This window comes from Emys orbicularis, chromosome 5 (assembly GCF_028017835.1).
Source record: "Emys orbicularis isolate rEmyOrb1 chromosome 5, rEmyOrb1.hap1, whole genome shotgun sequence".
Classification (NCBI taxonomy): Eukaryota; Metazoa; Chordata; order Testudines; family Emydidae; genus Emys; species Emys orbicularis.
In genome coordinates, this window is record NC_088687.1 from 92,653,061 (window position 1) to 92,681,041 (window position 27,981).

The window sequence follows — 27,981 nt, forward strand, 5'->3', positions numbered from 1 at the left end:
ATGACGCAGTCCACGTGTCCGGGAGATTTAAAAGTTTGGGAAGGGACCGCGGGCTCCGCAGCGTGGCGACTCCAGAGCTGGAGGGAAGCGAGCGACGCAGCCGCGGCTGCAGCGGGTGAGGCAGGGAAGGGCTCCGCGGCGCAGACTCGGGGCCAGCCGGGCCCCCCTTCGGCAGACACCATGTTCAGGAGAGGCTCTTGCCAGCAGCAGCAGCCCCAGCCCCCCGTTCAGCACCACGCTGCCTCCCCCCGCGGCAGCCAGCCCAGCCTTAGGAACCAGCCGGGGCGCCACAGCAACGTGCCAGAAGCGTCCCTGTTATTGCTCTTCCTGCTCCTCGCCTCCTGGACGTGCGCCTGCCAAGGTGAGAAGCAGCCCCTTCCCCAGACCCTGTCCCTGCTCCTCTGGGGTACCTCTAGCTGCTGCTGGGTCCTGCCGCTTCCTAGCCCCATCCCCGCCCTTCTCTGCTCCCCTTGGCGGTGTGCTGGTTTACAGGGTGTTCCCCGCCAGTCCCTCTCTTTCTCGGGGTGCTTAGGCTGAGAGAGAGAACAGGTGGGTGAGGGCATATCTTTTATGGGACCAACTTTTGTTGGTGAGAGACACAAGCTTTCCAGCCCCCCAGGGCTACAACTGCACTGCATCCAAGGCTTGGGCTAGTGTAAGCGTTCGGGGAGCTGAATCTCCAACTCTCCACTCGCCCCAGTACCTGTGACAGTTTATTCAGGGATGCGGCTACCTGAAAAGGTTCAAGGTGTCCAGGAGTAAAACTTCCGGAGTGGGAGTCTCCTAATCTGGTGTCGCCACCAAGCGTATGTGCTTCCTCTATGTTTCTAGCTCACAGGAGAGGTGCTGGGACGGAAGGGAGACTTGGGACACAACCTTGCGCTGAACCTAGGAGAGGAACAAGACGTTTGAGTTAATCATGCCATTCTGAACATGCGGATGGAGGGTGCAGTGATACTGCCCTGCAGTAATCCTGAATACAGAAAACCTTCTCTTGAATTTAAGAGCAACGAAATTGGGAGTCCAGGCAGCTACCTTAAGCACTTACTGGAGCACATACAGAGGTACCCCCCAGAAATGTACACACTTATGGGGAAGTCCCTAGGAAATATTTTGGTAGGGATAAAAGCAATAGGATCCTATACAATTCTAAATCTAAACCATGATAGAAGTTAATAGAGAACAATGTCCTTTCTGTGGATTAATTTAATCATGCCTCAGAATTTTATATACTTCAATTTTAAATTGTATAGGATGGTTTAAAACAACTCTAGAAATGAGACCAGATTGTTACATTCTATGGGAGATCACAGGCATTTCATTTGCCTTTGAAAATAATGTGGAAATCACAGAGAAGAGCTCTGTAGTGGCACAAAGTCCTGTAAATATTGCTAGCCACTGTTTTGTTTGAGTCTCTATCATTACTTTCAGAATAGTACTCCAAACCAACCTGCGTACCAAGATACATCCTGCAGTACCTCAGCACATCAGGGCAGGTTATAGACACCACTGTGGCAATCTTAACTGAATTTCTTATTCATATTACTGCTTATACAGTTTTATTCATGTGAAGCAAGAATAGTGTAATAAACCTGATTATATCATAGTGAAAAATTACAAAAACAAGTAATGCACATGATTATTAATTAATTTTCACACACATAAGTCTGCAATTTTATATATTTTAATTGCAAAGGCATGAAGTTCAAATTTAGAAAGAACTATGGAAAAAGTTAATTTATTAAAGCTAATATTATTTTAAACTGAAAACTTGGCATAAAAGAAAATGACAAGGCATTAAATATTTATTTCTTTATTGCTACTCTGAGTCAAAATGGGCTCAGTGTTCTCAAACAATTTATTTTACAGGAAAAAAATAATCAACTATTCGGCAGCCTGATTTCATTTGAAAGGCATAAGACATTAAACCTGAAAATTACGAATTTATAAAGGTGTTATAATATAATTTGTATTTTTATAGTATTGTTCTATTCTGCATATCTTCAGATGCTTTACAAAGTAGTTAGTTATGTATTCATTGAGTAGGAATGTCACACAATAAGTCATTACAATGAGTATTTTTGTTTTGTTTGTGTTGCTTATCTGAAGGTTGCTTTTCATTTGTGAGTCTATGATATTTAAAAGCACCAGGAAGGAGGGAGGTTTAAATATTGCATCATGCTAAGTACTCTGGTATGGCCATTTTTAAAAAAAAAGTAACCTCTTTGAAATTGCATAGCTACAGAGATATTGGGCAAAACTCTGAATTTCTTGAGTGTACATACTTTGTATACTTTTAATTTAAGAGAACGTACTTGTTAAAATAAATATATTCATACTGATTGCTACACATCATCAGATACCTGTATTGGATTAATGAATACAGATCAGATTCGGCTCTTATTAAAATCAATGGAAATGGAATTAATGGGAGTTGGATCATGTTCTAAATCTACAAGGGGTACAGTCTTGTGTTCTTTGTGCAGCCAAAATTCCCCTTGACCTTAAATGAATATAAATCATATTACCAAAGTTATAAAATGCAGTGGCCATTAGACGTTGATTAGGCATAAACTTGTTAAAATGGTGTAGAGAGATGTTTACATTTATGTGAATCCTGTGTGTGAAGTGAAATGAATTCTACAATAGTCTTAAATAGTTAGTCATGTAGAGAATGTGGAGTCATTTTAAATATACCAATATAAAAATAAGCAAGGCTTTAAGTACCATTCCTTGTCAATATTGTTAGTGTTTCATCTTTTTTGTCTCCATATTACTCTAATGTTAGAAGGCAAGTGTTCTACATGTGATACTTATACAAAGACATTCTCAACAAACATTATGAGTCAAATTGTAGAATACCACTGATATCTTTTGTGCACCCTAAATCTACGTGCTCAGTTTTCTAATTCCTTTAATTATTCAATACAATACAATTTTGTCTTGTATTTTGTCATGGATTGAGAACTGGTTAAAAGACCGGGAACAAAGGGTAGGAATAAATGGTAAATTTTCAGAATGGAGAGGGGTAACTAGTGGTGTTCCCAAGGGTCAGTCCTAGGACCAATCCTATTCAACTTATTCATAAATGATCTGGAGAAAGGGGTAAACAGTGAGGTGGCAAAGTTTGCAGACGATACTAAACTGCTCATGATAGTTAAGACCAAAGCAGACTGTGAAGAACTTCAAAAAGATCTCACAAAACTAAGTGATCGGGCAACAAAATGGCAAATGAAATTTAATGTGGATAAATGTAAAGTAATGCACATTGGGAAAAAAAAACCCAACTATACATACAATATGATGGGGGGGCTAATATAGCTACAACTAATCAGGAAAGAGATCTTGGAGTCATTGTGGATAGTTCTCTGAAGACATCCACGCAGTGTGCAGCAGCAGTCAAAAAAGCAAACAGGATGTTAGGAATCATTAAAAAAGGGATAGAGAATAAGACGGAGAATATCTTATTGCCCTTATATAAATCCATGGTACGCCCACATCTTGAATACTGTGTACACATGTGGTCTCCTCATCTCAAAAAAGATATATTGGCATTAGAAAAGGTTCAGAGAAGGGCAACTAAAATGATTAGGGGTTTGGAACAGGTCCCATATGAGGAGAGATTAAAGAGGCTAGGACTTTTCAGCTTGGAAAAGAGGAGACTAAGGGGGGTTATGATAGAGGTGTATATAAAATCGTGAATGGTGTGGAGAAAGTGGATAAGGAAAAGTTATTTACTTGTTCCCATAATATAAGAACTAGGGGCCACCAAATGAAATTAATTGGCAGCAGGTTTAAAACAAATAAAAGGAAGTTCTTCACACAGCGCACAGTCAAGCTGAGGAACTCCTTGCCTGAGGAAGTTGTGAAGGCTAGGACTATAACAGGGTTTAAAAGAGAACTAGATAAATTCATAGAGGTTAAGTTCATTAATGGCTATTAGCCAGGATGGGTAAGAAATGCTGTCCCTAGCCTCTGTTTGTCAGAGGGTGGAGATGGATGGCAGGAGAGAGATCACTTGATCATTACCTGTTAGGTTCACTCCCTCTGGGGCACCTGGCATTGGCCACTGTCGGCAGACAGGATACTGGGCTGGATGGACCTTTGGTCTGACCCAGTATGGCCATTCTTATGTTTTTATATTTGTATCTACAGTAGTTATTTTCACTCAAGAAGGCAACATTTCATTTTCTCTTAACAAAAGGTTCTATAACATTTTAATTCTGGAGTTTTAGTAACTTTAAATCATAAAGTTAATCAACTTCTATTCATCTTGATAGACTTGATCTGATATTACTAAACTAGTGAAATAGTAGAAAGAGCTAATCCTTTTTACACTGTAAAGTCAGTTTATTTATGTTAACTTGGAGTACTTAACACATGAAATGTGAATCCTTTTAGTTAATAAACTGAGATGATTTTGAATAACATATTTTAAATATATTTATTATTATTTTGGAAACTACAGGCCCACCCTTTAAAGTGCTGAGTAGCCTAAAAACCCACTGATTTCAGATTGGAGTGGAATAGAGTTAGGTTTTTTGGGTGTTTCTGTACTCCTCACTGGAGAGGCTTAGAACCTTGTATGTTTGGACTTTATATTAGTAAGCCACAAATTATTTACTTAAAAAAAAAAAAAAAACCCACAGACTTAATTCCTGAATCCAGGATTGGTAATTGTAGGGACCAATGTTGTAATCCTGCCAGCGTTGTTCATGTGAACAGTCCCAGGACTGCAGGCATTTGCCCATTACCATCACAATACTCCTTCATCCCAACACACTAATATGCTCCCTGAGAAATTCATTTTCAATTCAACAATAATATTACCCTCAATGCACATAGCAACAAACTGTAAATTGTAAGGCAAAACACAAACTTGGCTCCAGCTTTCCAGTGTCACATAAATTAATAATTAACAGATATTTATTATCTTACAACAATCTTAGCATTTCCACATAGCATACACTCAAAAGAGAAAGAATGCAAAGCTGATATGCAACATTTTTTTATCTTGTCAAAAATGCCGCCTTCAAAAAGTCAAAAAATCAAATGCTATCCGTACCACTAAACAAAATACACATAAAAATGTTTCATGTGTGAACCTATACAATATTACATATGTTTAGTGTAATATACAATAAATTAACAAGTCAGAGCTATAGTTACTATTTTCAGTTCTTTGATGAATGCACCGAGTGAGATGAGCTCTTGGAGAGCTATGGGACTTGAGAGGAATTGGAATGGTTTTTTAGACTGGGATTTTAGTTGTCTGGGACTGCTAGACAATGTTTCCAGCCTGCTACTTACAGCTTACCACAGAGTTACATCAGCATGAATGTTGATAGAAATAGAATGACTTCCACAACTTTTACATATGGAGGGTCAAAATCCGCTGTCAGTTACATCAGCAGTGTAAATGACATGAAATCTGAGCTAGAATAGCTAAAATGTATTGGGCCACCTTCCACCTTTGTGTAACTCCATTTTCTTCAAGGAAGCTATTGTGCAACTGTATTGTGAATGGCAAAAGGAACTCTGCTCCAATGAAGAAAGTAACTTCATCAGACAGAAACAATTGGAGCAAATATAATAATGTTTGCGGCCACAGGCTCCAGTATACTATAACTCCCTGTATCTTTCACTTTTGTGCATTCTAACAGTGTATTCTGGGCATCAAATCCTTAGCAATATAAACTACTTGACATACTATATGAGACTATATATATGAGATACTATATATATGAGAAAAATCATTATAAATAGAATAATTATAGCCTTTGTTCTATGGTATCACTGTCTCTGTTTTCAGGTGTACCAGTGCCATCTCAAGAACTACAGGCAGAACAAGATTTGCAGCTGTGGAATGAAGTAAGCAGCAATATCTTCAAGTGTTGGATCAACCATGTGTTTTAATAATATTCTGCTACAGTTTGGCAGTTGTGGATGATTCTTGCTAATTTATTGTATAAGGGGCAGGTATAAAAGATCAGAACACCACTGATGCATTATCATAGAGCCCCTCCTCACGCAGGGCCATATACTCCATATGATCCCTGCTACATGGCTGGAGTTTGAGAGCTGCCATAGTTTCCTGACATCCTCAATCATAGAGACTTATTTTTTGGCATTCCACATCCTTTGCACAGGTTTTCCCCCAAAGAAGGAAATACTGAACTACACGAACTAATCAAGTCATCTCTGATCATAAACAGAGTAGATTCAGATTGGAGTGCATTGAAAAGTGTTCTTCCTACTGCTCACACATGTACCCATCTTGCACTGTAAATATTTCTGACATACTGGTGGAGCTCTTCCTCCGTCCCTTTCTACCTCTCCTACATAGATTGTACCCTTCTATATTGATTTTTGGGGATGGGATGCAACCACCTTTTTCAGATTGCTGAATACTAAATATTTTGTCTTAACCCAAATACTAAAATGATCATTAGGCTGGGAGTTGGGAGGTCATTAGAGTAAGGAACAAATTGTGTTTGGCTCATGCAGAGCTAGACTTGGTAGTGGGAGGCAAGCTTTCATGTAACTGGCAATGATTAGGCATATTTATGGGCCACAGAGAAAATACGTATAATCATAATGTAGAATACATACAATGTAGTGATTGTTACAGCAAAAGATATTACTCCAAAGATACTGTATATGGTACTAAAACACTTACTGAATCACATCCTATCATTTTGGTTCACTTGATATTGGATTATGTACTGCTTCAATTATATATTTTAACATTGTGGGTGCTGACTGATGTTATAGCATGTTGTAGTTCTGGGTTTTTAGATTTATGTACAAATATTTTGATTACAATATGTTACATGTGTGTTAGGTGGCCAGAGCGCATTGTTCTGTGCCTTGTGATACGGACAAAGCATTGACATATAACATTCAGAAGGGCTTTACCTCAGGATATGCATACACTCACATCCACCACATCCTTAAGGTGCTATATGCTATTAGAAAACAGGAGACTGATCATAGGAAGAGGATGCATTTTATATATATATGCATGCAGTAAACTTACTAGTAAAAGTTCAAGATGTTTCTTCTAAAAGGATGTGCATACAGTACCAGGGCCGGCTTCAGGCATCAGCCAACCAAGCACATGCTTGGGGCAGCACCTTGTAAAGGGCGGCCAATCTTGGGGTGGCGGGGGGTGCTCGGTTTTTTTTTTTTTTTTTTTTTTTGGTTCGGCGGGGCGGCGCTCGAGGTGTTTTTTGTTGTTGTTTTTGTTTCGGCCGGGCGGCGCTCCGAGGGGTGGGTTGTTTTTGTTTCGGCAGCGTGGCACGGTGCTGGGTGGGGGGAGTGTTTCGGCAGGGCGGCGCAGCGCTGGGGGGCGGGTGTTTCGGCGGGGCGGTGCGACGCTGGGGGGGTGTTTCGGTGGGGCGGGGCTGGGGGGGTTGTTTCAGTGGCGCAGCGCTCGGGGGGGGTGTTTTGGTGGGGCTGGGCGGCGCGGCGCTGGGTGAGGGTCTTACGGCGGGGCAGCGCTCTTTTTTCTTTTTTTGCTTGGGGCAGCACAGCTGGCCCTGTACAGTACTAATACAGTACAGCAGCCTTATACTTTCTTGTAAGCTTAAACCTAAAGAATAATGCAAAATTTTTCTTAGAAAGTTAACAGATCTGGGCTCTGGTGGATCAAGGGGGTGGGGACAGAGGAAGTTCCAGAGTCAAAGACCCCTCCCAGGGAATGCCTTGCTGCCAGCCTCTGCTCCCTTTTAAACTCAGGAGTATTAGTGCAAACACCTGTGCCGAATACAACCATTGTGATACTGATCATATGAGTTGATGGACAGTCTCTCAGGAAAATGAGTCCCAAACCACTTAGGGGTTTAGATGAAAAATCAGAAACGTAGAAGACATTTGTTTTATACATCCCTCGAATTAGACGTGTTGTAACAAAAGGCTTGCTTCTGCTCTCATTGAAGACAAAGGCAAAATTCCCATTGATCTCAGTGGATGCAGGATCAATCCATAATATGATGAACTCTGTATAGAATGATATAACAAAATCAAACAGTTACAAAGTGTGTGTTTTACAGCAAAATTAATGTGGGATTGGATTATATATGGCACGACTGCAAACTAATAAGAGATACAGCCATCTCCTGGTAGTAGGATCCTCCAAATCATGGTAATTGTTTAGGTTATGAGAATCAGCGGTCCCGTTTGGTTCCTTTTAATTCTTACTAGCAGATCACTCAAGAGACAGCATCCCTAGAATAACAGAATACTTGCCAGGTGTTACTCTTAGACTATGTTTTAACTGCAATAATGGGGTATGAGTGCAGCTCATAAAGACATATCCAAACCAGCTTTAATCTAGCTAGCTTTAGTACCCAAGCAGTGAAGCTGGGGCAGCACATACTTCAGCATGGTCTATATACACCCACCCTGGACCCTAGGTAATTACTTGCATGGTTAGCCTATGCTGAAGCATGTGCTGCTGCAGCTTTGCTACTCTGGGACCCAAGCTAGCTAGATTAAAACTAACTCAGTATGTCTACATGAGCCAGAATCTCACACCCTGGTTGCTGGGGAATTTAATGCACTTGTACTCTGTCCTTGCATTACTATAGTATCTAAGCACTTCACAATTTTTAATCATCATAACACCCTTGTGATGTTGAAAAGAAAAGGCAGGTATTGAGGAGATACATCTGCAAAGATAAAAATTATAGGGTTTTTTTAATGTGAGTTCTTGGTTTTTAGCATTCTCCGAGTCTAGATATTGTAGATTCTTCTCAACTCAACCATTTAAAAGTAAATTTTGGCTGACAGATTCTCAGTCTTGCTCTCCATTGAGACCAAGATGGCCTACAGCTTATCTTGCTTAGTGTTCATGAATTACAGTAACCCTCTAACAGAGACCTCCAGCAGCAGGAAGGGATTGTCCTAGGTGGGAATCCGGCTTAAAGCCTGGGATCCCAAAATATGATTTTTGAATTGGTCTATTTTATCCACTTTTGCTTTACACCTATACATTTTCAACACTAAGTCCACAGTAGCAACGTTTAATAATCTATTAGTATTCCCAGAGACACAGAGATTCAGGAAAAGGGGGAGGGGGAGGAGACATTTGAATATAAAAGGCTATTTGGAGAGGGAGCGTGGTGAGCTACTCGCCTCCCCTCAATCTCTCCTAATGTTTTTTTCATATGATTAATTTCTGAGCAGAAAAGCTTCTCCTAAAGCACCTGAACCAACATTATTTGTATCTTCTTTTGTAACTTGTGCTTGCCAAGGTGTAGCGTTTGGAGTTCTTTATCTCTGATATTTGTTATAGAACTTATTGTATTGTCCAGTCTTTTTTGAAAACCACTTCCCTGGAACATAATGCATGATTGAGAGCGTGATTGCAAAAGGTATTTGTCATCTGGACAAAAAATATAGGATATTTTATGGAAAATGTGTCACATGCTACTGTACGTTGCATGTGACACAAATTTTAAACTGTCATGAAAAGTTAAACCTCTTTTTAAAAAAAATTCCCTATAGTATTATATCCTGGTCCTGCATTCTGGGCTTTGGTAACCCTTCCTTTTTCATTATAAAATATGGTATACTTCCAGTTATCTGAATTCCTTTAATCTGAAAATCCTAGTTATCTGAAGTCACATTGTGTCCCCCATGTAGCCCTATATTCAATCACTTGCTAATAAGGTCTCACTTAGTGCTAATCAACAGCTTTATATTTGTATAGTGGCTCTGAACAGTTACCTGCAGTTACTGAGATGTAATCCTATTTCACCAGCAACAGCATATTGGCAGGATCATGTCAAAAAAAAAAAAAAAAAAAAAGATCTGTGCTGGATCTAAAGCAAAAGTATTAAGCAAACAGCAGCATTACTCCCTTCATTCCCCATGTCTGTATCAGCAAAACTGCAGCTTAAAATAGCACTTCCATAATTTATCCAAGCACCTGGTTATCTGAAGATTTTGGATGTGCCCCAGGCCATTTGGATAAATGGGAGTATACTGTACTCTTGAACTTTCTTCACTGAAAATATTAATTACTTGAATTCATATGACTTTGAGTCCCCTATTTCCCTTTCCTCACTCTCTCCTGGATTACTTGAGAACTGATCAATAAGTGTCTATTCCTGTCACTGGTGTTATATGTTATGTAGGTGGTCCACAGTCAATCAGTCACACCTCCAGCAGTGCCCTTTGGTCTGAGTTTAACTTCCTTGGAATATATCTCATTGGCACTGTGATTTTTATATATAGCATCCCCTTTAAGCCAACCATGTGAGGTATTGAGTCCCTTCAGTGACAACTGAGATCAGTGGAGTCATTGAGAGTTGAGGGTGCTTAGTGTCTCACAGAAGGGGTGGCATACATACCATAGCTCCAGTGGGATATACATACAGTAAATCCCCAGGAAAGCTGAAATTCAGTCACTCTTGGGGAGCTATGGCCTATGTACCTCCTGCATGGCATTATTATTTTATTTAGAGTCTGGAATCCCAAAATGTTCCAGCTGCTTCAGAAGAGATATCGCAACCCCTGCCCAAAGAGTTTACAATTAACTTTTAAGATATGACTCAGTGAAGGTGACAGACGGTAGGAAGTGGGAGAAGTGAGGAAGGATGAGGGGTACAGAAATATGACCATGTGGTTACTGACATTGGGCATGTGCAAATCTTAGTTGTTCAGTCAATTTTTTTTACTTGAATAAAAATATATTTACATGCAGGGAACATGAGAGAGAGAGAGAAAATAACCCAGCTTTGTACCTCAAGAGTACATGCAAAGCATATACAAACCACCTATTTTGATAATCCTGTCATACCTTTTGCTACACTGAACGCTATTTGAAAATGTATATATTTTATCTGCTCACTGTTCAGTCTGACTTTCTAAGATGTAACATCTCAATTTTTACAGATAGATGATGCATGTTCTGCTTACCTGTCCATCATAGATCCTCACCCTGAGGTGAGTCTAGTTAGAGCAATATTATTTTAATTATTTATAATTGTTTTTCAAGTGCCATTAAATAAGTAATCCAGTGTCTGAGTTCACATTTCCTTTTCAATAGACATCCAGTGCACTGGAAGAACTTTGCTTTATGGTCATGGGATTTCTACAGAAACCTCAGGTAGTGCAAATTCAAATCTATTTTACATTTTTGAAATATGATTTTCAATATACTAACTGCCTGAAACTTTAGAATAAATTGAGGATCCATGCAAATAGTAATTATCCCCAGCTTTCTGAGCTGGGCAGTCCTTGGATAACCATGGATACTAGCTTGCCACAGCCTCCAGCTCCATGTTATGTAGTTATGTTGCTGCTCAGGTCCTGGAGGAATAGTATAAATCCATATCTCCCTCACTCTGCAATGCCTTATGAACCTCATCCAAAGCCCACTGAACCCATCTGAAAGACTGATTTTGATTAGCTTTAGACCAAGCCCTATGTTTGGGAAATAATCTCTCTCCGCCTCTGGAATATTCAGTCTATGGAGCTTTCGTAGCTTGTGGGTTAGAGTAACCACACAGCCTCCAGTGTAGGAATGAACTAGTTTCCTTCAGTTACCTGGGAGGGGAGTCTCCTGTCCTCCCTGTATTGGTAGTTTACTTTTACTGGAGAATGGGGCCTCACACCTTGCTGAATCATTAAAACATGAACTCCTTTAAGTCTATTAGTGTCAAAGCAATAAAGTTCCCCTATTCTGAATAGTGGAAAGAAGAAAGTGGCCCAGTAGTAGCATGTTAATGATTGTAAAGAAATGTATGTAATGACTAAAAATGACTTATTTAGTCAAGTTTTCTGGTGGAAAGCAATCAGTACGCAATAGTTTTTGAAAGCAGCAATTAATTTGACAACTTAAGAAATATAATGTGGTTATTAAAAGAGTAAAATGTTCCAAGAAAGTACCAAGATGTTTATAATGTTACTAAAACTGACCTTGGCTTGTTTTAGAAATTAAAGCATCTATACCAATTATTGTTCCCACAGAGTTTAGAGGAAAAAGACAACACTAAAAGGGTAAGGTTGTCACACATATTTTTGGTCACACTTATATTGTCAAGAAAACCATAACCCATTAACCTGTCTTGTAGTAAAATCCCACTTTTAATTTTTTCTGAACAGTTCTTATTTCATTATTCTAAGACTCATGACTCAGGCAATTCAGACATCATGGTAAGTTTCACCACTCCTCTTTGTGAACAAATGTGTGCTTGTACTTAAAAACAAGACAGTATTCCTCTTAGCTGTAGTCTTGATAGTCTCTCCAGCTGGAGATCAAGTTAATAATTTGTGGAGTTTGACACAGTATCCTTAATACTGTACATTTAAACAAAATAATGGAATGTCCAAGGAATGGTGCCAGTGTCTGAACATTGTAACTTCAAAATCTAGGAAAGGTGTCAGAAGACACATGTTTATCCTAGAAAAAATAAAACCATGTTAATTTCTGGTATTTTATAAACAGCATATCTAATATAATTACATGTTGAAATTAAGATCTCATGTGCCTGATCCTCAGCTAGTGTTGACTGGTGTTGTTCCACCAAAGTCAATGGAGTTATGCTGATTTATACTAGTTGAGAGGCTGGCCTTAAATGTTGAAAACTATTAAATATATCTAATACAGCATTTTAGGCAAAATATAAGATGCTAATTAAGATTTTGGATTTCACAGTAAACAAAAAATAGAATAAATCAAATATCCTAATGTTCTGATATTTTAAAAAAATCTCATCACTCAACAAATAAACTACATTTTGATCAGCTCTTGCTTTTAAAGTGCAGACATAACATAGATATTTGTTTTCTATGTGCAACCATGCTCTTTCATTGTGCATCACTGCATTTTGAGAGTGTAACATTCAGACTTTTCCCTTTTTGGTAATCATTCTGTCATGTTTATGTTCACTGTTGTCTTGTGCTATATGTTTCCATTGGGAATATACTGCATCATTGCTAGAACACAGTACAAGTTATTTTCTAAACCTCCAGTTAAATCTATAGTCAATATGTTTCCTGGTTGATTATCATGCATAGACCCAAGGCAGCTGAGTTTGGTGATAGCACTTTGCTAGCTGCTTTGGGACTTCAGCCGCTCATGTTTAGGTTTGATGTTTTTTCTACTGCATGAAATGCTATTTTCTTTAAGCCCCTGCTCTGTTTCTGTACCCTACAAATGAAAGAAAATGACAGTCATTTTGCCTATTAAATATGCTGTAACTTTTGTTACAATAGTAATTCAACCTTTTTGTTGCACTTTGTATAAAAGTAATATCAGATATGCACTGTTTTTCATGTTGTGAACCATGTTCTCTTGTTTAAACAAGGGGATCAATTTGGGCTTAAAAATTAGTTGAATGAATACAGGTAATTATAGTTTGCTTTATTTCTCGGAACATTTTACTCCTTATGTAATAAATAATCCATACTGAGGCCTTGATCCTTTGATTCATTGCATAGGGGCACATTGCTGCACCTGCATGGAGCCCCACTGAACTCAACAGGGATCAGTGCAAGCACATCAGTGTGCCTGAACATGTGAATTGCAGACTCTGGGCCTTAATTTGTCTTTCCTGAAGCTAATAGGGCGACCTGCATCATATTTGCTGATTTTACTTCAAATATATATCTATCCTGGCACGAACACTACTAGAAGTTACTTTTTAATAGAACACCACTTTTATTCCTGTGATTCAAACTATTTTAAAGCAAAATTAACTTTGAGTGCCAGGAAATTTGAAGCTGTCTATTACAATAGCAGATCATCTTAGAAACAGTAGTAATCAGAAATGGAGAATGAAAGCTTCCCAAAAATGTTCTCTGCACAGTTCACTATATTCACAGAGCTAGCCGTGCACTCACATAGGTTGATCGAAGTCAGAATTGGGATTTGCCCCTGACAAAACAATATACAAACAATAACCTATAATGAACACAGTAGAGAAGATTCACTTTACCACTCTAGGAGATGTATTCATAGACTAAATAAATATGCTGTATCTTTCAGGTATAAATTCAGAGTACCCAAAAAGTTAACTATCAGTTAACATCTTCAGTCCTTTGTTTTGCATGTTTTGTCCATAAACCAGTAGTATAATAAGAGACATTCTTTGCATCACAAGACCAGGATTTCATTGTTGCTCATGTGTCTGTGTTCATGTCCTCTCAGTCGTCTGTCCTGCATCCTTTGCTGCAACTTGTTCCCCAACTTCATGAGAGAAGACTGAAGAGATACAAAGCAGACGTATGTAACTTTAAACTATGTATGCTTGCTGTGACCGTTGGTGCCTGGGGGGGGCACGCTGAGAACGCTCAGTCCAGGCAAACTGCAAAGAATGGGGCAGACAATCCCCAAAACTGGTGGTTATTCTATTAGATTCATTAAGGCAGCAACAAAACAGCTTCTACAATACCTCTCTGGTTACCCCGAAGCCAGAAATACAGTTCCCTTAAAGCAATCCAGCCTTGGGCTCCCACCCAGGCAGCCAAGTCAAATATGATGAGGATTACTGAAAATCTTGTCCATCATATATAAAGTTCTACCAATCCCAAGGAATCGGACATATTACCCACTAGGTCAATGAATATTTCAGATCTTATCCATATAATTGCTTACAGCCAATTCTTATTAACTAAACTAAGATTAAAAAGAAAAGAGAGTATTGTGATTAAAAGATTATACATACAGATATGAATAAAGTTCTTAGGTCAGTTTCATAGTAAAGATGGTGAGCTGCTGAGTTGCAAAAGGTTCTTTCCAGAATCAGTTCATCGGGTTATAGTCCAAATAGGTGGTCCATATATAGAGTTTGTTCAAATTCTTCCATGAGAATTAGCAGGGTAATCTAGACTGGAGCTGGAGAACTCAGTCTTGTGACTCAAGCTTCCCCTGACCAAGCTTAAGCAGATCTGAGATACAGGATTGAGGCCTTAGTTCTTTTATAGATCTCTGACAGCAGGCATTCCTTGGGGAAGCATTGTGTCTTTGAAGTAAAACCTCCTATTTCTTATGTACAATTATACATCGGTAATTGGTTGCATTCATAAGCAGTTCATAGACGGTTTACTACAAACTTCAAAGAGAAATAGACAATTTTATTATTACACCCAAGTTTCATCTAAATGTTAATATTCCCTTTTAATCTCTGAATCAATAGAATATAGTAACAAAGAGGAACCATCTGTTACAATGTTAACCTCTAACAAGAGATAGGTAACCACAGACAAGTAAGATCACTATCTTCTACTAATTTTCTAACAATACAAGTCTGCATTTCAAAGCTCTAGTCTATCTAACATGGCTTCGTTAGCTATTTATAAGGAATGGCCCTAATTACCATTTATAATATGTCTTTAAAGGCAGCATTTGGGTCATTTAGCCTGCTTTCTTGCTCAGTGTCACACTTGCACTCCTACGTTGTGTGGTTTCATTACCTCTTTCTGAAAACATCCTATTTAAGTGTTTTTGATCATAGCATTTTTTTCAAGGTGCATCATCATATCGGTATGCTATTTAAGTGAGGTTTTGAATGTCCTATTTACTGGAAAATACTCATGCGCCTTTGATGTTTAACATTTATAAAAGAGAACTAAAATAACATACATTTAATAAGTAATGCCTGAAAAAGGAACAATGACAGATGCCATATCCTGTATAATGAATCTAGATGTTTTATACAGTTTTTAAAATCTCAGCCAAGTGTTGTGCTATCATATAGCTTAATTTTGTCTAAGGGCTCTTTTTTTTTTTCTCTTTGACAAGACTGAACAATATCTACTTATTAAAATGTATTTATGACTTAAATACTTGTAACATCAAGAATTTTCCTAGTAATTACATACAGAAATATGGCTTAATTTAAGACACAGATCAGAAAATTCCCTCTTTTTAATTTTTGCCCAGAGCCTCAAAAGTCTTATTTTTCCAAGCTGTAGAAACATGGCCTTTGAGAATATAGATTCTTCTCTTGCTTTGTGCCTCTATTTTTAATAAGCTTGTTAAAAAAAATTTGCTAGTGTAAACTGATTCAAGATAAATAGATAAGAGCAAAATATTACTCAGTCTGTACAGTCTGAGTCTCCTCTTGCTTACGTTAGTGTAAATTGGGAGTAATGCCTTTGAACTCAACGGTGTATACACTAGAGTAAAACAAGTATAAGTGAGAGGAGAATCAAGCTATGGACATTTTCCCAAAAAAACTCTTAATTCCGTGTCTTATTTTTAGACTTGAAGTACAATTAATCCATTAGATGTTTTGCAGACTAAAAAGTTTTATAGGACTCTAATAGAAATAACAGAATCATTAAAAAATATTCCTGATATTAATATTGCTATGGCATACTCACTGTCAGAGCATGCATGTGCACATTTTCACCCTGCCCCATCTCAAGGCACTGTATTGAAGGGTTTCTTTCATTCAGTCTAGGGTTTATCTGTCCTGGTTCCACAATTTTCTGTTGCTTCCAAGGTTTAGCCTCCAGCCAGGTCACCTGTCAATCTATTCCCCTTCCAGGTTTAACAGAAACATCCAAATATAAGAAAACTCAGTCTAGTGGCCTTTAAGCTCAGTCCTTGGCCTCTGCCTGGGACTCATAGTTCTTAGCCTCTTTCACTCCTGATGCCTGTACTTCCCCTCTTAGTCTGGAGAAGAAGTTGGCGGACCCAGGCCCACCCTCTCCTCTGGGATCCAGCCCAGGGATCTTGTTTTACAGCTACACACTTTTCCTTCAGTCCCTTTGCTGCTCCTACCTTTGCCCTTTACCAGGTCTTTACAAGGTCCCCATCTTGGACTTGTGGCTCCTTATGCCTTCTTCTTAGCCAGCTACAGAGGTGCTTTCTCTGCCAGCAGCTGGGATGTACTGTATACAGTTTCTCTGTCTCTTATCTTAAAGCAATTGGTATCTCCCTCCTTCAGGATCTGGGGTTGTGTTTCAGGCAGTTTCTTTGACTCTTGCCTTATGGCTGTCAAGATCTCCCTCCTTTAGACAGGAGTTGCCGCAACTCTCTTCCTCCAAGCTGGGGCTTATGCCAGCAGTAAAGCCTAGTCAGCTTCTCCTTCAGCTGGATCCTTTCCCCTAATTAGCCCTCCACTTTGGAGGGTTCATCAGGTCAGCCTTCTTCTGCCAGTCCTTGCCTTGCTATGAGGCAGGATGCAGTATATATGCTGGTTCCTTTCCTAGAGCTCATCCCAATTGGCTGGGAGAGCGAGGCACTTTGCCCTACCCACTCTGCAAGGCTCCTGGTACCTTAAAGAGACAGTAATGGGATTCTTTCTAAACACTACTTATTCCAGGAACCATTTCCTCTCTCCCAAAGCCTCCTTGGTCTTTGCCTATCAGACATCTCAAAAACTTAAAGGGGTCCCTGGAATAAGTAGTGGTCCATGGCTACACTCTTAAAGGAGCCACTATCCTTAAGGGGGCAGCTCAGCCTGTCACAAATGTGTAGATGGGTTCTATCATGAAAGTTACTGGGAAATCTCAAATCCTAATGAAGCCAATTGAGCACATCAGCAGTCAGCACCTTGCTGAATCAGGCCCTTTAATTCTTGCATATCTCTGAACTCTGTATATATCCTCTGGGAATGTTGTAAAATTGTTTCTGTTGGGCACATTGTCATATTATTTTTGTTACTAATTTAGATCCCAAACCTGTAAACACGTACTCATGTATTTAACTGTAGAGATTTTGACAGGTTCCAGAGTGGTAGCCGTGTTAATCTGTATCAGGAAAAACAACGAGGTGTCCTTGTGGCACCTTAGAGACTAACAAATTTATTTCGTGGACTAAAACCCACTTTATCAGATGCATGGAGTGAAAAATACAGTAAGCTGTATATATATCATAGCACATGAAAAGATGGGAGTTGCCTGACCAAGTGGGGGGGTCAGTGCTAATGAGGCCAATTCAATTAAGGTAGAAATGGCCTATTCTCAACAGTTGATAAGAAGGTGTGAGTATCAGCAGAGGGAAAATTACGTTTTGTAGTGACCCATCCACTCCCAGTCTTTATTCAGGCCTAATTTGATGGTGTCCAGTTTGCAAATGAATTCCAGTTCTGCAATTTCCTGTTGAAGTCTGTTTCTGAAGTTTTTTTGTTGAAGAATTGCCACTTTTAAGTCTGTTATAGAGTGTCCGGGGAGATTGAAGTGCTCTCCTACTGGTTTTTGAATGTTACAATTCTTGATGTCTGATTTGTGTCCATTTATTCTTTTGTGTAGAGACTGTCCAGTTTGGCCAATGTACATGGCAGAGGGGCATTGCTGGCACATGATGCCATATATCACATTGGTAGATATGCAGGTGAATGAGCCCCTGATGGTGTGGCTGATGTGGTTAGGTCCATCATAGGAAGAGCATATATTAACACAAGTTCCCCAACTTCAGGACTGTCTTGGATGGAGTTTTTTCTTTATTGCCTTATAAAGCAAGCTGGCCTTTTCCCAGGATGTATTTCTGATGCACAGACAGCATTTGTGGCATTTTCAGAGTTTGAGAGACCTAGAAGGCCATGCATAACTTAGGGTATGTCTATACATGGGAGTGTGCTTCCCATGGGAGGGGGCTAGCTGCCTGAGTACATATCCATCCAAGACAACTGGCAGGAGGGCTAGCCTCTCATGCCAGTCAAACCTCCATGGCTACACTCTATATTTAGACATACACATTTTAGAAAACATCATCATAATTAAAAATGCAGTTCAGACAGGAAATAAAATCTCAAACACTTTTGTCAGCATATTTCCTTTTTCTGTGGACTAATTGGAACACTGTACTGTAACTATGCATAGTTGTCATTTCCCCTTGACGTTTAATACAAATTCAAAAATTGGAGGCCTTATCAAAGTTGTATAGACTCCACTGGGAACAGTCAATTGCATTCTGGAGGGCACATTCCTCTTCAGAGTTTTTAGGTCTTTGGAGAGACAATATATTTCATCCAGGGGGAGCTTTAAAAATGTCTTTGATAAACTTGTTCCTGGCTAGCTTTCTGACTTACTAATGAAACAACTCTGTTCTCACCATCTGATGTAGATTCTGCATCAGAGGCTTGAAAATGAGGAGGAAGTGATTGGGGAACAGTGAGCTTAAAAACAGATTTCCCCCCCCCCCCATTTTTTTAAAGAAGCATCTCAAAGTATCTTAATGCATCAAAACACTCATAGCAGTATTAAGCATGAGTGCCTTACATTTGGGGTGAAATATGCTATTCATTTATATTCATTCTTTATGCAGCATTATCTATGAACATTTCTGTTTCTCTTCTTTATAAAGCTGTCAGTTTGTGGATCATACATTTCAGTTTTTGCATAGTTTTGCTACTCACAGATATGTCACGACAAAGAATTCAGACAACAGGGAAGCACACTCTACCACCCATTATGAAAAGGCTGCTCTCTTAATAAAATGTTTGTATTTATATCCTTGCCCCTTTGATATTTTGGCTCTGAGAACATCAGTTCCATTTGCTTTTTCCCCAAGAGATCTAGAGAGGATACACTGAAGATGTACAAAAACTACTTTAATAGTCAGTTGCCTTCTAGCAAGAAAAAGATAAAAAACAATTTGTATGATATCATTCTAATGTAGTGACCTTTTAAAGTATATGGAAGACTCTCTTCCCTGCTTCTTAAAAATTGTTCACTCTGATGAGAAAGCTATCAATATGTAATAAATCACCTAATATAAGAGAATTCTGATTATTTTAAATGTCTTTTCATCAGTTGTTTGGAAACATGAACTACAAATGAAAATTTTTGGAAATGTGTCAAAACAGAAAAGGAAAAAAATGCTGTAAAATCATCAGATTGATGGGGGAAGCAGAAAAATGGAGTAAAGAGATGTATTATGTCTGATTCAGGTGGCATAATGGAATTCAAATGGAATCTGGCTAACAACTAGATCCAAAACAAGAATTAATATTAGGCAATAAAGTTAGATTTTAAAAATGTAACAAGAAATAACGTAGTCTGTACTTCCTAGAAAACTGCAGAAGATTTCATGTTTTGTAAAATTCCGTAACTTCTTCAACATGCTATAAAAGTATCTTAAAATGCTAACTCTGCTATACAAAACTATAATAGATCTTCATGAACTGGAAAAAGATATTGCATTTCTCTTCTTGGCAGGACTATAATATTAACATTTTAAAGCAGTGAACTATGTTGTATATATCTCTTTCAAGAGTGCTGTACTTGATCTTCCACAGTAACTATTTCCTGGGAATTACAGATACAGCTCTGTAAATCTCAGGTTGCTTCTACTCTAGGTTTCCTGTAGCAGAGGATTTTAACATTTTAAAGCTCTGTCTATAGTTATTGTCTAAATATCATGTTCAGACACTGAGAGAAAGGATGGTGTGTCAATCTTGGGGCTTGATTCTCCTCTTACTTAAGCCAATGTTAAGTAGTATAAGTGTGATCATTAACAGGCCATTGCTCCTTCAATTCAGATGTCCTTTTCTAACTTGGTCTCCATTGTGTTACTGTCTCTTAGAAAGGGGGACATTGAATTTTATCACTTGCCTTGCATTTTTCTGAAACATTATTCATAAGGCAAAAAATGCAAAGTGATACCACTTTTAATGACTTTTGATTTAATTATTTATTGGTAATGTGATAGGATTACCAGTGGCATTCCCTAGTGGGCAATTATCCTGTTTTCTTTTGGCAACTGATCAAGTCAGCAAGAGCAAATGGGACAAATGCCCACTTTTGAGGGCGGGGGAGTTAGGTCGGCTGGGACAGGGCTTTAAAAAGGGACTGTCCCCGCCAAAATGGGACGTATGGTCACCCTACCAATGACAGGGAAGGACCCTCAGTCTATCTCTTAGCCCCTGTAGGTAGCTCAACCTTGCCATGAGGATTTCAGTATCTCTATCTTATCTTTACTCCTGGGAGAGGAAATAAGGTTTATGTCCCTTTATGGCAAGGATGTTTGGTATAGGGGGCTGGGCCCTCCCACTCCACTAGGCTCTGACCCAGAGCCCTATGAGAGGCAAACAATGTCAGAAACCAGGAAATGCCTGGGCCACTTCCTACCATCCCCAGCCTCACAGTCCATTTTAAAATATCAAAGGAAAAAATCAGGGTAACTGAACCTTCAGCCCGGCGGGTCTCAGCTGGTAGTCTCTTCCTCCCAAGCGGAGACTTCTGTGGCAGCATGGGTCAGGAGCTCTCTGGGCAGATCTGTCCTATTCCCCCATCTCAGTTGTTTGGCTCCATTTTTAAGCTCCTTTCTCCAGCTGGAGTGTTCAGGAGGACAGAGTCACCTGGGCCCAGAACTGCTCCTTACGCCTTCAGTTCTATGAGTCTATGAGACTCTCTTTCCTTATGTATGCTCTGCTTTGCAGTAATTATTTTAACTTCTCAGTGCTCACTGGAAAAGGTCCTGCCTCCAACGGGCATTTTAGGATATGGAGCAATTTCAATTCTGCCAATTTCAGTTCAGAAACCAGAACAAGAGTGGAATTGGAAACCTCATGTAGCAAAGGTGTTGTACTTACAGTATAGTCCATTTTCTTAAACGGAAATGCTGCAGAAAGGAGGCGTTGGAGAGATTTTATCCACCTCATTTTCCTGTCTGGAACACTACATAAGCTCTCAGTTCACTGGGAGCTTCTGATCAGATCTTCACTTATTACAACCTATGTTGCCACCATTTCTAAGAAAAAATCAGAGGACTATGGACACTAGATATTTCTAGGAAAGAAGACTAAGAATGTGGTCATAGTGGAAACAAAAACCAGAAGGTGCCACCACCAAAATAGCTTCAGAAAAGGATGTCTAATACTTGGGTTATATTAAATATCAGCACAGCTTTTCTGTTGAGGGAAGATGGGTGGTGGTGGTGGAGTTGAACTGTAGCATTTAATGTTATCATTATATTAATTATATTATATTTATATTTTATATTATACTGGTCTTTTGAGACCTTTGCAACAGTACTATTTTAAAGTGCAATAAAGAACTTTTAGTGCACACCAGCATGGTCTACATGAACTAATTAATGCACAACATGTTACTGCACTTTTAAAATCGCAACCACACAGTGTGTATTGCTGCTCTGTACGGACAAGCCCCTAAAGTGTGACTTTTTTTTTTTTTTTTAACTGATTTAGCTAAACTGGTGCAAAACCCTGTTTGCACACACATAGTTTGGTTTAAGAGGGCATTATTTTACTTTAGCTTAAGTCAATCTGAAACAGGTTTAAGCTACACTGAAATAAGCCACTCATAAACTGAAAAAGTGTCCACACAAGAGTTTGCACCAGTTACATGAAATTGGGTTAAAACCTATTGAAGTTTAATTAGTGCAATTTCTGTTTGTAAACAAGGCCTCTGTGTGATGAATCTGTACTTGTACTTGTAGGTACAGTTACTTTGGATTTCTTTAATAGGCATATTATGAAATTTATTATATAAATTATAGATCTGAGGTGTAGTAGAATGGTATGCTATTAAGGAAGATGATGTAGCAACAGCATTGTCTACAGGAAACTTTATGAAAAGCTCAGGAAAATCATGACATTGTGCCTACCATCTTGGGGAAGCATAGCTGAGGTATACTACTGAGTCCTCTTTTGGCCTTGTCCCTCAATATTTACTTTAGCACAACTGTTCTATTCAAGGACACTCATTAATATGCAAGAACAAAAGATTTCCCATGGAGGATACTACACTTTAAGAAGTTATCCTCTCTTAGACTGGCAGGGAACACAGACATTTGAAAGGACCTTTTCTGCAGAATACACCTGAAGAACACTGGACAACCCAGTCAACTTCTGAATAAGGACCATATTGCAAAGAGATATATCCTACAGCAAGATCCAGGTGTTAAGTGACAATGAAGTGTTGCTTGGAATTATTGTATTTATGATCCGGAGTCAGAGTTGTTGGAGAACATCATATAGGATGGGCCTGTTTGCTGCATTCCTCTGTTGTGCGCTGATGCCTTGGGATACCTATTTTGAGTGCATGTATCTGATCAACTACAACCAGTTGATGAGAAAAACAGCCATGCTGCTGAATGTCCATGCATCTGTGACTCAGTGAACATTGATTTTAAATGGGAGCTGTCAAGCAGAAACTCCTGAAAAATCCTATAGAGAACCACTCTGTATATTCAAGCTGAGAGATGATGCACTCATGCGAGCTGCACTATGTGGTAAAGTACACATCACTTTAACAACTATTTGATCTTTTTTGTTAATTATTTTATCGTTGTTGTTTTATCTGTTCTCTGCAAGTTACGATTTTAATTATTGCTGTTTGATAGTATCACCTCCTCCTGAGAACTTAGTACTCTTGCTGAACCTATTAATAGTGCAAGCTTATTTACACTAAGTTCTGTGACAACACTTTCATTCATTGGCCCTCTACTGTATTTACCCCATTGCATCTTTCTCCTCCTTCCCCATTTGCTAGCAACTTATAGACTGCTGCTCCCTTTAAAGAATGTACCTCTCAAACAAGATGGAGGAGGGAAATAGAGGTGACTTGATACTGGTATCTATTGTATTTCTATGTATTTAATTATTTTACAGCTTTCCATCTTTCAGTATTTCTTTCCTCTAAATCTAGTGTAACATGCATTCTGGTAGCACACCTCACATAATATATATATATATAAGCAAACCAGAGAAACCACTTTAAACACTGTTCTTTTAGTCTTTTCAAATAAAAACTAGTATACTTGCTATAAATATATATAATTCTAGAAAGAAGCATATGATGTAAAGAAAATCATACAGGCAATCCCTACAAGTCAAAGCATAACTGGTCCATGGTGATAATGGTGTACCCTGAGACAAGTAAAACAGGGTCCTACCATGCTTTACAAGACTTGAAAATTATGTACAATTTACTTTCTTGGAGAAGTTCCTGAGATTTGGGGAGTCCTATGGTTGGAGATGCATGAGGCCATCCTGATCAAAGGGATCCTCTAAGTGCTGTTATAGACTTCTACTGACATTAGGAGCTAACAAAACATGGTTTTCTATTGGAGAATTCTGACTATGATTGTAATCTGTAATACCCTGATGAAGAGACAGTTGTTAATGAGGAGATACCAGTGGTGGTTGAGAGAGTTCATGATAAATGGATGAATCTAGATCTAAGGGTGTTGTGGGAAGCATAAAGTTTGAACCATTTTGTCTTGAACTTTGATTGGATTAATGTTAACAACAAACATCTTTGTGAAATATCGGCTTTCAAAATGGACACTACAAATATTGGGCTTAGTTCTCCTGTCATGGCCAGTTAGTAGTTAGTCAGATCTAGTGGTCAGAGTAGGATTCCACAGTCACAAGACAAAAGTCAAGAGTCGGCTAGGTCAGGAGATCAGAAGCAGGAGACAAACTGGAGATAGAACTGGGAGTCAGAGTCAGGCTGGGTCAGGATGTCAAGGAGTCAGAGGCAGGAGACAACTGGAGGTCAGGAACCACAAGTCAGATGCCAGGAGTCAAGCCAGGTTGGAATGCCAGGAAGTCAAGCCAGGGGAGCTGGAGCCCCATTGTTCAGACAGCTTCCTGTTCCTGCTGCTGGCTTAAAAAGAGCCAGTGGGCCAATCAGCTGTTCTAGGGCTCTGCCAGTAGGACGTCAGGCAGAGCCTCAAACTGGAGCTGGGCTTTGTGGTCCTAGGTAAGCAGATGTCAGTAGGCTACCAAGTGGAGGGTTGGAGCAGGGTCACTCTTATAAATCGGACCCGATTTTCAGACCCATGAGTCATGAAACCTACAAGTTCTCTATACACGGAACTTTCAGTGAAGGCAAAGGGAATTCCATGTCTGGAGGGTTTTCAGGACTGGGCTTAATATGACAAAATGGAATTTGTTTATTCACCAATCTTTCTTACTATATAGTTGATTAGATCATTGGTTCTCAACTTGTGGGTCATGAACAGGTTCAGAGGTCACAACTCTCCTTTTCTTTGCAGCTAGATGTGGGAAGGAGGAGAGTCCTTAAGCCCATGAATTCTGAGAATTCTCAAGCTATCCCCAAGCACAGTCACAAATATGAGTGATGCAACTTGGAAAGTCAAAGCCGAATTCTGCTCAGCTATGTTGGTGTATTTCTAAAACAATTCTGACTCAACTGAGTCAAAACTGGAAACAAAATTTGGCCCTCAAGTGTTAAAAGGTTATTCCTTGTCAAAATTATTTCTGAAGATGAGTTCTCTTGTATTGTTTAAGGAGAGAATTATACATAAAGTATGTCTATAAGGGGATCAGAGGATACAGTGGTACTGTATAATGGTTGTATTATGTATACAGACAGCTTCATATGTATTAAAGGGAAACTGCTAGACACCTTCTCTCTCCATCTCAATGTTGAAATGAAATTAATACAAATAGCGTAGAATTTTATTTTTTCCTTGGTGAGTTCTGGGTATTGTTGTATTTGGACAATTTTCTTTATCAGTTGGGTTATTCAAGTTTGTGTGTTTTGAAATGCATTGTTGTTTCAGGAGGAACTTCAAGGACCTGGAGGGATTCAAAGCAGGGGCTACTTTTTGTTCAGGGTATGGTTGTTATTTTTTTCTTTTTCAAACTGATTGTTAGATTGCAAAAAGTACAGTATTCAACATCTGTGAGAGCCAGGGGAGCTTGTTTCCATTGCAGCACTCATTATAGTAAAGGATCTATCTGCATTCCCATTATAAACACCTATCATTTTTAGAGGTGCTTAGCACTTGCTACTTCTATTGAGCTCTATAGGTAAATTCTTCAGGGCAGGGAATGTGTGTTTGTACAGTGACTAGCAAAACAGGGCCTGGCTAGGGCCTTTGGGTGCTACTGCAAAAGAAATATTAAATAAAAATCAATAGGTGTTGTCAGAGCTAGGCACTTTCAGATTAGATAGTAATTGGATTGTAAATATTTACCCTTGACAGAAGTGTGTGTCAGTGTCTTGACATGGGAACATTTTCTCCTACACACCAGTTGAAAAATGTTTTTAATCTACTAAAATGGATATTCTGAGATCGTGTCTAAAACTGATTTTCTAAAACTTTTCCACCAAAAATACAGTAAGAAGTTTTGGCATGCTATCTTAATGTGTGTTGAATTGATATGTTCCCATGCTGTTTCTTAATAAACTATCAATTATCATGTGTATAATTCTTGAACTAATAAGGCTTGAGAGCTCATGAGACAGACATAAGTCATCCTTGTCTACCTGGTAAATAAAAGCTTTATTCAAAATAGTATTTCTACATGTTACATATAATACATGCAGTGCCAGGAGATATATATACACAAGTAGTTTGTATTGCAACAAGATACACAATAGTCCTGATTTTCCACTTTGCTTGTATTTTGTCTTGTTATTTGCACTTCAGCAAAGTGGGTGGTAAAAATACCTCCTCAAAATACACTTAGTCCATCCTAAACTTAAGCTGTTAAGCCTTTTTTCTGTTTCTTAACATAATAGATTAAGTTAAGGATGACAAACCTTCCTTAATATTGACTTTCCTGACTTTTGTTGGGTAAAGTCTTCACATTTTTTTTTCTATTTAAGTATGAAGCTGGCTGGCAAATGGTACACATGTTTTGTATATTACATTTCTCTAGTATGAAACTTGGAGTTAGAGAGTTATGATTAACTGAAAAGGCCAAATAAAATTCAAGGGTAACATAAACAGTGGTGTACTTTACATGTCAGATAAAAGGTGGTCTTTCTGGGTCTGAACCAGCTCCTGTTACAGTCAATAGCCGTTGTTTCATTGACTTTAATGGAAGCTGAATCAGCCCCTCATTGAGTATGCAAAATCAGTGAAATGTACACCAGTGGAAGGGTGGAAAGGATTTAGCAAGAACGCAATTAACAGGGCAGTGTAAAGTAAATGAGACCCTGCCAACTCTGATATACTACACATGACTTTGGCCTAGTGTATTCACAAGTGTGGTACCATTAGGACTTAAATTGTATGTCTTCACTAGCAACGTTAAAGCGCTGCTGCGGCCGTGCTTTAACGTGGCTGTGTAGTTGCGGCACTCTCCCAGCGCTATAAAAAACCCACCAAATTCAAATTCTAGAGGACTAAGTAGGGAAGCAAATTCCAAAGCCAATGATGCCTCATTGACAATTCCCTGCTGCAAACCCCTTTCCATTTATAGGGGACTTTCAACTCAAGTGCCTTACAGGACCTGAACTGTATCTGTAACACATGAGGAGGAAGACCTGGTAGGCTCTCCAATAGATAAAACCCAAACCATTCAAGGTTTTAAAGGTCAAAAACAACACCTTACAGTTAACCCAGATCAATCACTGATCAGAGAACACAGGTGTAAAGTACTATATGTTGTGTGTCTGTGTATTCTGCACTGGTAATACTAGACAAATAGCAAAGGTTTAGTCCCATTTGCAGTGCATTGCAATAATCTAGCCATGAGGTAACAAAGGTCTGGATAACCATGATGAGAGCTGTGTGAAAATGGAAAGGGGAGGAAAGAATGGAAAGGAGCTCCTTGTGCCCTCTTCTCCTCCCCCTTTACAAACTCAAACAGAACTGGGCACAGTCTGGCCCTCCATTTTTAACGGTTGTAAATTTGCTGTATAAACAGTTTTCAGAAGTTGAAAAGCATAGACAAGTGTTCATTTCAGTCTATCTTTAAAGATCATCATCCTAACTTTAACTGAGAAATTATCTTGTAAAAGATATGGTATAACTCAAGGGATTTGCAAAATGCAGTTGATACAGGATTACTCTGGGACCTTCTTTAAACCCTGGATGGTTTTAGTGTTAATTTCTTACAAAATATTTGTTGTTTTTCTAGCCACGCAATGGAAGGAGATCAGCAGGTTTCCGCTGAAAAGGTATTTATTACATATTTTTAATCAAGATGCACATCCAAATCCTGCTTCCTTTATACAAATAAACCAAGGTCCACATCTTCAAAAAATGTCCACTAATTTGGGTGCCACCACTTTAGGGTAACCAGTTTGAGATCCCTATGGCCTGATTTTCAGAATTGCTGAGCATCCACA

The 27,981-nt window shown here is 38.9% G+C and overlaps 1 protein-coding gene across 1 annotated transcript; it reads left to right on the top strand.

Moving 5' to 3' along the window:
* On the top strand, nt 1-27,806 carry NMU (neuromedin U). The gene is made up of 9 exons (XM_065405830.1): nt 1-361; nt 5,813-5,871; nt 10,903-10,953; nt 11,057-11,116; nt 11,980-12,009; nt 12,115-12,165; nt 14,162-14,236; nt 25,460-25,513; nt 27,771-27,806. The coding sequence occupies exons 1-9, from the start codon at nt 1-3 to the stop codon at nt 27,804-27,806; spliced, it is 777 nt and encodes a 258-aa protein (XP_065261902.1).
* The last annotated feature ends 175 nt before the right edge of the window (nt 27,807-27,981 follow it).

Bases quoted from the DNA above. Each gene is read 5' to 3' on its own strand.
- NMU (XM_065405830.1), top strand. From the start codon at position 1: ATGACGCAGTCCACGTGTCCGGGAGATTTAAAAGTTTGGGAAGGGACC. The intron at 5,872-10,902 runs GTAAGCAGCAAT...CAATTTTTACAG, and splicing joins ATTTGCAGCTGTGGAATGAA to ATAGATGATGCATGTTCTGC. The intron at 12,010-12,114 runs GTAAGGTTGTCA...TTTTCTGAACAG, and splicing joins AAAAAGACAACACTAAAAGG to TTCTTATTTCATTATTCTAA.